Source organism: Magallana gigas, chromosome 6 (genome assembly GCF_963853765.1).
Source record: "Magallana gigas chromosome 6, xbMagGiga1.1, whole genome shotgun sequence".
Taxonomy (NCBI): domain Eukaryota; kingdom Metazoa; phylum Mollusca; class Bivalvia; order Ostreida; family Ostreidae; genus Magallana; species Magallana gigas.
Window position 1 is genome coordinate 41,550,892 of NC_088858.1, and position 12,587 is coordinate 41,563,478.

The window sequence follows — 12,587 nt, forward strand, 5'->3', positions numbered from 1 at the left end:
GTTTTAGGGAAAATCCAATGCATATTGATCATGCCTATTTTAGGTTAAAATGCAAACAGAGAATATTTACATATTTTTTCTTTCAAATTTTACTTACATGAACCAAACAAATACATATTAAGATAAACATTCAGATATGGCCCCTGGTAATTACCTTTCACTTCCATGCAGATAGTATATATAAATTATATAAGAATTCTAGGTATGGGAGATGTTATTTAGTAAGCCACAAAGTATTCACATAAAATACATACTGTTGAAATATTATCAGTATTCAAATAATTTTCTTATATGAACAGCTGTGTTTTCATCAGGAATTGTTTTAACAGATTGTTTTGAGAACAATTTTCTATACTTACATGAGGTACAAGTCAACATTGGTGCTGTAATAAAATTGAGAGAGAGAGAGAGAGAGAGAGAGAGAGAGAGAGAGAGAGAGAGAGAGAGAGATGTGTATAGAATTGTTTTGTTGTAAGAGTCTGGGCCGGGATTCATAAAGATTCTAAGATTTTTCTTAAAAAATGCACTTAAGTGTTAAATAAATTCTTAGTTAAGAAAAAAACTTAAGAACAAATTCATAAAAATACTAAACATAATTCTTAACTGAGTATAAACTTAAGAAATTCATGTACTTAAGTCAAAGCTCCATGACAACACTTACAAATTCCCGGAATTTTCCTTGCCTACAAACGCGCTCTTTTGTGAAAGAGGTAAAAAAGTTAAGACTGTGACGTGAATTAGCAGACGGGAAAAAGTCAAAACAATGGATTCGCAGACGAAAAGAAAACCCAATTGGAACGCCGATGAAACGCTAGCACTAACAAACCTAGTCGATGAAAATAAGCAGATATTGAGGGGGAAATTAGGACCATCGCTGACTTCAGAAATGAAAAGCCGGATGTGGCGAAACATTGCAGTTTCATTGACTGCCATGGGTGTTGGGCCCGGTAGAACCGCTGCAGAGGTTGAGAAGAAATGGCACAACATTTTCTCTAAATCTAAATCAGAGATATCTGATCACAGAAGAGCTACGACTGGAACAGGTTTGTTATTACGCACAAAATTGAGCTTGTTTTCAAAATTTAAGTTCGCATACAAATTGCATGATACAAAGATACACATTTATTTCGTTTCAGTAATGACAATTGAAGGATACAATGTAGGCCTATACTTATATATAATTTGATTCACTGTATAATAAAAAAGACTAATCAATTTAATATTTCCTGTACAATACAAAATTTGCCGCGAAAGGATTTGTATAAACTCCGATAGAATTCATTTGCTATAACCGAGGAAATGTGGATCGCCAAATTTGAACAATTCACATTTTCGGTGTGTTATTCATTATCATGTTCAGCTAAACCACAAATGAGAAGTTGTATGAGGCCTTGTGTTAAACAATGTTGTTTTTTAATGCAAAAGCAATGGAAATTAAATTGTAAACAATTAACACTGAAAAAAATACATGCACCGACCTAAGGGGGGGGGGGGGGGGGGGGGTCATTGGCGTTTTGACCCCCAACCCCGGGAAATTTATTTAAAATCAAGTTGTAACTATGCCTTGGATCCCCTCACAATGTCAAACCTTGGAAAACCCTCCTTCCATGGAAAAATATGGACATTAGGAATTTAATAAAATTAATATGAATTTTCTGCCGCGGGGGGGGGGGGGCTTCCACAGACCCTATTTAGATCTGCGCATGCACACATGAAAATATAATACTTGGATTTCAATTATGATTATAAATACCACATGTATAAATGTAATAAAGAAATTATGATCACAATTAGATGGAATCGCAATATATTTTGAATTTTTGTATAATCTTTTACTGTTATTTTGCATATCAAATTATGTTGCTGTGTACTATTCTCAATTGATTAATTGATGATTGAAGGTGGTGGTCCTCCCCAAAAGACACTCAGCACAATCGCCATGGCTGTTTCAAATGTGGTGGGGGAAAACAACACTTGCCTGTCTGGTATTCCCGGAGGTTTGGACACCTCTATCATTCAGTTGGGCGGACTTATTGGAGAAGAGCCAGTGTAAGAATATATACACTAGTATGCGTGTGTGACTAAACAATCTCATTTAAAATTACTGGTATCAAGAATTCATAGAAAAAGGTATATATAAAGAAAAATAAGTAACTTGAGCTGTATGAACAAAACTGATGAAATTTATTGAGATAGGCATATTTAATGACTTTTCATTGATATCAATCATTCCAAGTATGAAATAAAATATTTATAAAAAAATGTTTTTGCAAAGATCATAAAATCATAAAACTCCAAATATGGTAACATCTACAGACAAACAAAATTTTAATCTTCACATTTTTTGCAGTGGGATCAATATTATTGAGGGACCACCAGATACAGTTCCCCACATTCTGGACCCAGAATCACCTCCGCCGCCATCTCCATCTTCATGGATGCTGCCATTAAGCAGAGGTCGCACCAACTGCTCTAATCCTAAAAGGAAAATTGAGGAACTGACTTTGAAGAAGCTAGAATTAGAAGTTCAGTATCTAGAGTTGAAAATCAAAAAGCTGAAGAAAGAGGAATGAAAAAAAACTATGTCCATTCAATCCATTAGTAAAACAGAAATTAATTTATATAAATAATGAAGTAAAATGTCAATAGAAATGTAAAGTTAAACTTAAAAGAAATAGTATTTATGACAAATTTTAGAGATTCAGTAGTTAAATCAATGAATTTAGTAAGAAAGACTTGAAATATGTGCACCTATGATGATCATCTACATGTACAATTAGTGATTTTTATGTGATATTTTATGAAATTTATTTTATTAATAATACAAATGTTGTTGTTGTTGTTGCTGTTAATGTTATTTAAAAAAAAACCTGAATATTTTAAAACATGTATGTTTGTTTTCACTCAAATGCCTACCAGTCAAAAGTGAGTTTCAGCGAACAGCTGTCTGTAACGAATTCCATCATTCTGTTGACCATTCTGTACATTCAGCCCATCATTCTGCTGATTGTCATCCAGGTCACCATCCAGGGGGCATGGTATCTGTCTGTCTTTGCAGATATTGTGTAAGATGCAACAAGCAACAATTACTTGGCAAGTCTTGTCTGGGGATAATCTAACCTCTCCATGCAGAACGTGGAATCTTCTCTTAAGCTGTCCTATGCCTCTCTCCACAATACTTCTTGTCTTTTTATGAGCCCTATAAAATACCCTTAATAAATCAATTCTTTCACATGTCTTTGAAATTTAAAATAAAAAATTATGCATATTTTTTAATCATAAAAATTATCAAATTCCATAGATAAGAACACTAATTAACAGATCCCTATTAAGCAGCTCAATGATACTACTTGGCAGATAAATGCCTAAGAATTACTGTAAGCTTCTTTCTGCTTACTTCTATACACATGTCCAGTAAAAGCTATAGCATCAGCAGCAAGGTGCATTTTAAATTCAGAACATGTTGATGCACTTTATTTCTGATAAATCTCAGCATATAAAAGATTTGGAATTATATAATTAATATGAACCCTTGACAGATGAAGTGAATGGTCTCACACAGATTAAATGATTCTTTTATGAAATTGTCAAATTTAAAATAATACTTCTGTAAAATATTCCCCAGCAAGGATTATAATTACCATGTACATATGTTGCTTTTCAATTTATAATTATGATATAAGTATATGACTACTTATATAGGCATATAATTACATGTATATGTGTGGATATTTTTAGATATTGAAATGATATACTAGGGAAAATAATTCTTAATGGTTCAAAAATCAAATTAACCAAATGATATTACTCCCCCCCCCCCCCATTAAAAAAAATATAAATGGGAAATTTCCTAAATTGATAGAGAGAGATAGTTTAAACAGTAATGTAGAACTAGCAGCAAAATGCCATATCATCCCGTTATATTCTGTACAGTGACAGTTTTGAATGAAATAAAATTTTGGTGGAATGAAATTCATTGATCCGCCCCATGTTATGTATATATTTAGCACTGCTGTCTCCAGAGGGCGCTTATCAGGAAAACGAAAGTAGAACGGTCATGGCCATTTTTTCGCTGCTTTTTTCGTGTTGGTTGTATCATGTATGGACAGGGTGGATGTACCGGTATATATTAGACATTACTTAGCTTTTACCTGACAGAGAATTATGTGAAATGGGAAACGTACCTGTTATAGTTTGTTTGACAACCTTGGTTTGGTCGCAAAAATGGAGTTAGGAGCCATCTCTTTGAACAGGTTGGGACCAATCGCCCAAATGGGATAGAATATCCCAAACGGGTTATTATGACCCAAACGAGCTATATATAGATATCCCGCACGGGCTACATAACGCGGTTTTTTTTTCTGCAAGAAAAAGAAGACTTGTTTCCGCAAGATGTCGAGTACATTGGTAAGGAAATTGAGTCATTATCTGTAGATTGAGTTAAATTCTACGTATTTTTCATCCCTATTCACTTCATAAACTTATTTACTAAAACATGAGTCAGTCCTTTTGCACGGTGACCTTAACTGTTTTTCTTTAAACTTACCTTTATGTTCTAATATCAACAAAAGTTGAAGTAATTTTCTTCGACACTAACACATGGAAGACATATTGAAACAATAACTTCTCGCGAGATCAAATTATCCAATCAGAAAATGGCTATGATCTTTGGTGTGGTTGAAATTTAGAGCTTATTGTATGGAGCACCAGAAGGACTAAAATAAAATATTAATTTATAAGGAAAATGAAATGCGCCAATAACATTAGATTTCGTTCTATATTATAAAATATGACGTTAATATATTAAATTTGCATTGAAATTTTTTAACAGAGAAAAAATGGCAGAAGCGGAAAAGTTTCTAATCTAACTCTTGGGAAGAACAGGAGACAGGTTCCATCCCAAGTTGGATCAAGGAGCGTTAGCCAATCATTTTTTAAGAGAAAAAACACTCTTCTAGAGAAAGTAAGAATATGTTTTATTAATTGTTTTCAATTAAATTAAATAAATAAAGTTTATATTTACAAATATACAATTTTGATTATATAATATGATGATATTATGATGTAACATAATGTGATGTTTCATTATATATATATACAATATTTACAAATAAATAAAGTTTATATTTAGTATTATTTACATATCACACTGTTTTTTTAAAATATCATACAATATATACAGATAAAAATACTACATTTGTGAAACATTTACATATTCTAATTGCAAGTTTTACAGGTGTATTTACAATTATGTGATAAGGAAAATAACATTCCAAGTAATTGTCAGCATAAAAATTGCAATATATACATATAAAAATTTAATCATTTCGGCCCTCCGATTTTAAAACATCATGATAAAATTTAAGAATATCTGCTTTTGTCTTCGATTTAACTTTCCTCCACTCGGCATTGATTTTCTCATTGTTTATATCCTCAAGTTCACCTTCAATTATCTTAATAATTTCGGGTTTTGTTTTATTAACAATGGATTCTGCTTTTGTCCTTTCGTCTGTGAGAACAAAAATCGGAGGAAATTTTTTTCTGTCACTGAGGCTGTGGTTGATAATAAAATTCATAAAGTCTTCGCGGTGTCGCAATGAGTTTACGTGAAACTCCGTCAATGAACGGTCCAAGGATTTCCCACTAAAAGACGTGTGACTCTTTTCTTTGAACGGCTCATTTATGTAGCCTGATTCTCTGATAGACTGTCTAAAACAATTGATTTCAAAATCAATATTGTACATGTAAGCGTATTCGGCATCAAGCTCACAAATGCATAGAGCAGCACTCAAGTTTCCTCTGACCTATACAAAAATATGAAAAGTTTTGTAAATAAATTGTTTAAAAATAAAAAATAAAACGATTGTAAAATTATTTCATTAAATTAAACATCGCAGAAAAAAGTTAAAGAAATGACATAGTAAAAGGTAACGGAAATCGGCTTTGCCACCCCCACCCCAAGAAAAAATGGCGGCACCCCCCCCCCTTTTCAAAAACACAATTCTCAATAATTTTGGTTCAACACACGCATTATTATGATTGGAAATGTATAATGATGTTAAGATATATATGCATTTGTATGAAAAATATACATGCATGTATCTACTTTAGGCAAAAGAGATACACGAAACCACAGGCGCAGACTGCGTCTTATACTTAAAGAGCCCTGGAGGGACAGAATATGTGTACAAGTCTGCAGGGGTGAATTTTGACTTGGTAATAAATTAATGAATACTTTATTTCATATATAAATATTTTATGTATGAACGTCATAAAAAAGAACTCAATTAATATTAAAAGAGTACTTTTATTCCCTATGTTATAAATTTCAGGGAAAGATCAATGTTCAAGATGGACCCCAACAAAAAGAAGACGTCCCATCTACAAGCTCAATGGACCCCAGGACATCCCTGTCGTTGTCACCCATAAGGAGCAGGACGCGCCATACAGAGACGCAGACATCGGAGTCCTCCTTCTCCACAGTTCAAGATTCTACACTGTGTAGATTCTGTGGAGAAGGGAGGAAAGATACCAAGGCTCTCTGGATTGGGTGTTCACATGTCTCGCAGCGTGGGCGGGTGAAGCAGACATGCGAGTACTGGGTGCATGCTTTGTGCGTTGGCATTACAGCCACAACCAAAGCACCTCTGAGCAGAATTGGATGGAAATGCCCTCACCATATCATGATTGCTAAAGATAATGCTAAAGATAAGAATAAAAAAAGTAAATGAGTTATTGGGTTTTTTTATTTCAAAATGGCTGAAGTTACCTTTTCTAGTTTGTCAATGCACCTACAAACATTTCTCCACTTCTCCTCATCAGGCACTCCATTTTGGATCCACATCTTCGTTTTCCTGTTTTTGGCTTCTAATATAAAATCACCCCCCTCACCCTTGGCATCACTGCCAGAAACTCTGTAGGACTCATGTTCCTCAATAAACCCACGTACTTTACTTGGGCACTGAATTCGAACAAATGAGTCCCTCATATATGTCTCCATGTAAAATGGCATGTTAAGGCCAAAGAATAATGGTGAAAACTTTGTTTTAGACGCATTAATTGCTGTGGAATTGTTGCGCCTGACCCCTGCTCTAAATACATGGAGGGCAAGGCAGTATGAAAATACTACCTCAGCCATAAACTTATAATTGGGGTTTTTAACCCCAACATACCATTCATAGAAGCCACTGACAGAAGGCGAGGATGTACTCGGATCCCTCACATATACCAACAAAAGCTCTGCAGCCATTGACTGCAGAAATATCTGAAAAATTTGCCAGCTTTTGTGGTGGTCTGCAAAATAAATGTCATAAGATAAAAGTTGGGACAAAACTTTTTTAATATTCGTTTTTATAAAATAAAACTATTTTATTTTTACCTGTTGCGCTCATAAATGAGGCTTGTGCTTTTGGGCTATTGAAGCCTAAAAGTTTTGCAAGATCTATAAGGATCACATCCCATAGCAGGCGAAATATGGCTTTCGTCATATTGATCTCATAATGACCAAGTCCTGAAATTAATATTGTGCATTTTTATATGGCATAACGCTGTATTTATTTCTTATTGATTACTAGAAAAAATACAAAATTTCCTTGTTTTATAAAATAATTCAAAGAACTATGTACCAGGTAACATGACAATGTCGTTGTACTTTCTACACTTCTCTATGTCGACGTTTAGTGCATGGTCGTAATTCTTTATGTGCTCCTTGAAATCTGGTTCATCCATGAACTCCATGCCACAATCCGGACAGGTAAACATGTTCTCTACAAAAATATATTACGATGTCAATTTTGATTTCGTGTGATTTTTATGTTTACACTTTTAATAAATTAATGTATTTTAATTTGCGACAAACCGATGATTCTTGATGCAAGAGTATAGGGCAGGCCATCACACCCAACCATCGTCCATTTCCTCGCCTCACCCACCTTCGCCTTCTCTCGAATGTGATCAAGAACCTAAGAGCGTATAAATTTAAAATAAATATTAACAACTGCATGTAGTGGTTGACAAATAGATTGATGAATTAACGATTCATGACTTACAAACCTTCTCAACTGCCTCGTAAGAACAGGGGTTTTCGAAACATGGTTCTCCCATGATGACAGTTGGATTTGGTCCATCGTTAGATTTAATGAAAGAATACCTAAAAAATTTAATGATCAAATCATTGCAAATTAACAAAAATGCAATTTTATCGAATTTTAATTTTGTATAAAAAATCCGTTTATTTAATAATAAAATAATATGTACCTTTCCTCTGCTGTAATATAAGTTATATTTAGCAAATTCTTATCAATGTTGTCCAGTCCGTTGTCATCCTGATGGCTAACAATTTTCTCTAATTTGTCTCTAATGAATTCATTTCTAAACAGACAAAAAATTATAAAAATATTTATTCAGCATATAATTTATCATTTAATTTTAATTTGATAATAAATGCAATGTGAGTTATAATTTTACTTATATAGAACATAATGTACCTATAGTGCCGAAACGTTTCGAAGTGTATCATATCAAGATCTTTCATTTTACTAATTGTATCTCGTTTGCCATCACTAGTGTGATTCATCCACTGTCGTGGAGATAGTTCCAGAATATGTTGAATATTGCTCTCAATGTCCGGGATAATATGTACCATGGTGGTAACGACACTGGCCTTCCCTTTGTAATTCACCTCCACCTTCCATTTCTTCTCTAAAACCTATGGTTGCAACACAAAAAATTATGAAAATTACCTAATTTGGACAGGAATATTTTTTTTTCAATTATAAATTATATGATACTGTTTTAAAATACATGTAAATATACGTATACGACTATATGCTAACTCAAATAACTTGTATTTTTAAGAGAGAGAGAGAGAGAGAGAGAGAGAGAGAGAGAGAGAGATTATTTTAATCCAATTATTTGCCCCAAAATCCTTAACGTTTACCGTACATATAGAATTATATGTGAATATAAGCTTATTGCAACTAAAGTTTATGTTTATTATCACCTGATTATTGTCAAAAAATGTTACAACATCAGCGTTTTGGGGGCATTCTATGGCGTCTTTGCTCTGCTCTGAAATCCAGTTCTGAACTGTTGTGTAGGATCCCGATGGACTGCCCTTACACCCTATCCTCAAAGCGGATTTGCTACCAGTTATGTAGTATCTAGATAACATAAATAGAGATAATGATTTATTAGAATAAATAATTAATTATGCAAACATCACATACACAGTACTAATGTGTAGATTGAATAAAATAGGCGTAATTTGACTGCAATTATAGTCATTACGTGAATACTTGTGTGTGTGTGTGTGGCTGTATTTTAAACATACCCAAGCAGATTTTGAGAGAAAGACATTGGTGAAACAAAGGAATTGTTTCTACACCCGTAGATAGACTCTACAGTCTTTGCTAGTCTAATTTCCTCACAAGCATCGTTGCAGATCCCTTTGATGAAATTAACTATAACATGGTTTCTTTCTTGCAACCAGTCTGAAACGACACACAATTATAATAATAAATATTTATATCATAGATAATATATAAATATATTCAATAAATAATATAACAGTGTGTATGTGTGTGTGTGTGGGGTGGGGTGGGGGTGGGGGGGGGGGGTTGGTGTGTGTGTGTGTGGGGGGGGGTGAACATGTGCGTTTATTATCTATAATTTATTTATTTACCCTTCAGATTGAACGTTTCCAAGTAATCTACATCTTTATACTGGCTCCCAGAAGTCACAGTATCCTCGTAAACTGCTTTGGTTTGTGTTTTTCCTAAAGTATGAAATATTTATTCAATACCAATGCATAATTGCCTCCTTAAAATATATACACAGAGTTAGTTAATTGGTTTTTCTTTGAAATAATAAAATTTCATTTCGTCGTTGCTTGTAAAATATTACAGGTGTTAGTTAGAGGATATATTACCTAAAGCGTATGATAAGGAAGACAGCTGATCGCTTGTTAGTCTATTATTGGAAACTGCCCCCAGGAACTCTTCAAAATACTCCAAAATACTGAACTTCTTCTTTTTAGCCGCCTCCTCAGTCTCATCTTCGTGCTGAAGACACTGCTCAGCAAATTTTACACACAGAGAACACAAAAAGGTAGAATGTGGGAATATAAATTCCCTTTTCAACAAAAAGTTAACGACTTTAACTTTAATTTTTTTGTCGGATATTCTCTGAACAATCTCCTCGTCGTCTGGGAATAGGGTTGAACAGTATACATGCTGTTTGCAACTGCATTTGCGTTTAGGGGGCATATCTACATAAAAAATCATTAGATAAGATAAAGGTAAATATAAGCCTCAAAAATTTGTTTCACATAAATGAACATGTGTAACTAATTGTGTATTCAATCTTATTTGTTAATCTTATAAACATAATTTACTTTATATCAGCAATAAATATTGCGGACCAGAATGCACCAGTATCAAATTCACTGGGTACCGTTTAATAACTCCAAACTTGCACATAATATCATCTTGATGAATTACATTTTTAAAATCACGGATAAATTGCAGTAAACATGCTCATAGGGATTTAATGACTTTGGCAATATGTTTAGACAAATTAACACTAAGAACATTATTTTTCATATTTACATAGGTAACGTAATATAATGATGCATGTATGTTAACCTTCATCACTTTTTATTCATTTGTGACATAGATTTTTAAACGTTTATACAACTTTCAAACAACATTTCCGTAAATTTTTCAATACGTTTCCTCAAAAACATATATACAAGAGTTTTAATAAAATTATTTAATAATTCTCATTATGGCGCACCATACATTCTATTTGAAAATATGACCTATTTTATAAAACACTCTTCAATTGGACAGTTAGTGATCACATGATCATGCAAGCTTTTCAAAATGGCGGAATGAAGTCGTGTTTTTCAGCAGGTAAGAGTAATTATGGCTTAACTGAAGTTTAAATAGCTTTAACAAGGAAAATGTAATCGTAAATATAAAAGAGACTTACTTTTCACCTTATGTTCTCGCACTTCCGCATCAGTTAAGGCTATGAGGACCGAATTTTCAGCTGCCTTTTATATACTTGGGCCCCTATGAGCAATCCAGATCCCTCGCAAAGAAGCGTATTTTGGAAATTCTCGTGCAAAATATACCGCCAAATTTTATGTAGCCTGTTTGGGATATCTATATATAGCTCGTTTGGGTCATAATAACCCGTTTGGGATATTCTATCCCATTTGGGCGATTGGTCCCAACCTGTTGAAGGATACCCGCTGTCTCCTAGCAAATGCGTATGCACAGGGATTTTGTTTTGGTCAAACAATGACTTGAGTCCACTCTCATTCAAGATCCTAGCGTCATGTGTTGAGCCTGGCCATTTCGCTACGACATCAATTATCTTGTGGAATGGATCAAAGACGACCTGTGTGTTGATGCTGTGGTAATGATGTCTGTTGACATATTCGTTTTCGTATTGAGAAGGAGCGATAATTTGTACATGTGTGCCATCGATGGCCCCAACAATTCCAGGAAACCCAGCGATTTTGAAAAACTCTTCTTGGTTTTTGCGAATTTCCTGAAGATTTAGTGGAAATTTAATAAACTGAGCACAAATTCGTGGAGAAGAGAGACATCTTAGAGTTGCAGTAATTGACCTAGAAACAGTAGGCTGCGAGACACCCATGTCGTCTCCATTGCACAACTGCATTTTACCGGTAGCTAAAAATCTAAGTGTTAATAAAATTTTCTGCAGTGGAGAAAGTGCACAGTTTCTGCGTGAACCACTCATAAGTTCGTTACCAATCAACCCCTCTAGAAAACGGATACCGGCTGAATCAAATCTGTACCTCTCAACAAGTTCAGCATCACTGTACTCTACCAAACAGTCTTTTCTTTTGCGAAAACATCTTCTGTGTGCTCCGATGGCAGCCATTTTGATTTTGAACTTAAGTTTTTCTTAGAACTTTAAGACACCTCAAGAGGACTCTTAGATTTAAGTATTGCTTAAGATTTTTCTTAGGCATAAGTTGTTTTATGAATAAAACTTAAGTTTAAAACAAATTCTTAGCGTGACTTAAGTATTTTTTATGAGTTTAAGTATTTTCTTACACTTAAGTGCTGTTAAAGTATCTTTATGAATCCCAGCCCTGATCTTTTAGTGTTGTTTTGAAGGTATTGTTATAAAAGCTTGACCCTCTAGTGTTTTATTAATAAGGTGTAAGTGTTTAACTCCCTAGTGTTGTGTTGTTGCGAAAGATATAAGAGACTGACCCTCAAAAGTTCTTTTGTAGGTATTGCTTTAAGAGTATGATCAGCTAGTGTTGTATTGTAGGTATAGCTATAAGAGCTGTAAGAGTTTGACCTTTTAGTTGTATGTCTGACCATATGTTGTGATGTGTTGTAGCCAAAGGTTTAAATTTTTCAACTTATGTTATGCTGTAGGTATCGGGCTCCGGAGTGTCTACTCACTGATGGGTATTATACCTACAAGATGGACATATGGAGTGTGGGCTGTGTCTTCTTTGAAATCCTTAGGTAAGTTACAAATATCAATCTAACTAAAATCAGATCTCTCTCAATGTCCTTAAGTTTTCGATATGTCTA

The 12,587-nt window shown here is 33.9% G+C and overlaps 4 protein-coding genes across 9 annotated transcripts in view; 2 read left to right on the plus strand and 2 right to left on the minus strand.

Moving 5' to 3' along the window:
• LOC105345845 (MAPK/MAK/MRK overlapping kinase) overlaps positions 1-12,587 on the plus strand; it is a 38,395-nt gene that overhangs the window by 18,647 nt on the left and 7,161 nt on the right. For all 5 annotated transcript variants that reach the window (XM_011454171.4, XM_011454165.4, XM_011454181.4 and 2 more), the window contains exon 8: positions 12,426-12,518. In XM_011454171.4, coding sequence (XP_011452473.1) covers positions 12,426-12,518 — 93 coding nt within the window. The remainder of the gene's footprint in view (positions 1-12,425; positions 12,519-12,587) is intronic.
• On the plus strand, positions 526-2,769 carry LOC136276043 (uncharacterized). The gene is made up of 3 exons (XM_066086762.1): positions 526-1,043; positions 1,902-2,049; positions 2,351-2,769. The coding sequence occupies exons 1-3, from the start codon at positions 764-766 to the stop codon at positions 2,571-2,573; spliced, it is 651 nt and encodes a 216-aa protein (XP_065942834.1). The 5' UTR covers positions 526-763; the 3' UTR covers positions 2,574-2,769.
• Positions 2,342-12,053, minus strand: LOC117691931 (putative nuclease HARBI1). Its single transcript, XM_066086979.1, has 5 exons — positions 11,033-12,053; positions 10,554-10,581; positions 4,185-4,315; positions 2,917-3,199; positions 2,342-2,478 (listed from the first exon to the last, which is right to left on the minus strand). Exons 1-4 carry the CDS (start codon positions 11,914-11,916, stop codon positions 2,920-2,922), a joined length of 1,323 nt encoding a protein of 440 aa, XP_065943051.1. The 5' UTR covers positions 11,917-12,053; the 3' UTR covers positions 2,342-2,478; positions 2,917-2,919.
• Positions 5,201-11,132, minus strand: LOC117687984 (uncharacterized). 2 transcript variants are annotated; one of them, XM_034465534.2, is made up of 13 exons: positions 10,993-11,132; positions 9,929-10,267; positions 9,683-9,775; positions 9,332-9,491; positions 9,002-9,161; positions 8,487-8,707; positions 8,257-8,370; positions 8,053-8,149; positions 7,859-7,961; positions 7,626-7,766; positions 7,379-7,510; positions 6,770-7,293; positions 5,201-5,804 (listed from the first exon to the last, which is right to left on the minus strand). In XM_034465534.2, exons 2-13 carry the CDS (start codon positions 10,263-10,265, stop codon positions 5,319-5,321), a joined length of 2,568 nt encoding a protein of 855 aa, XP_034321425.2. In that variant the 5' UTR covers positions 10,266-10,267; positions 10,993-11,132; the 3' UTR covers positions 5,201-5,318. The 2 variants fall into 2 exon arrangements, with proteins under 2 accessions (XP_034321425.2, XP_034321424.2); XM_034465533.2 differs by lacking the exon at positions 10,993-11,132 and having other exon boundaries at positions 5,238-5,804; positions 9,929-10,283.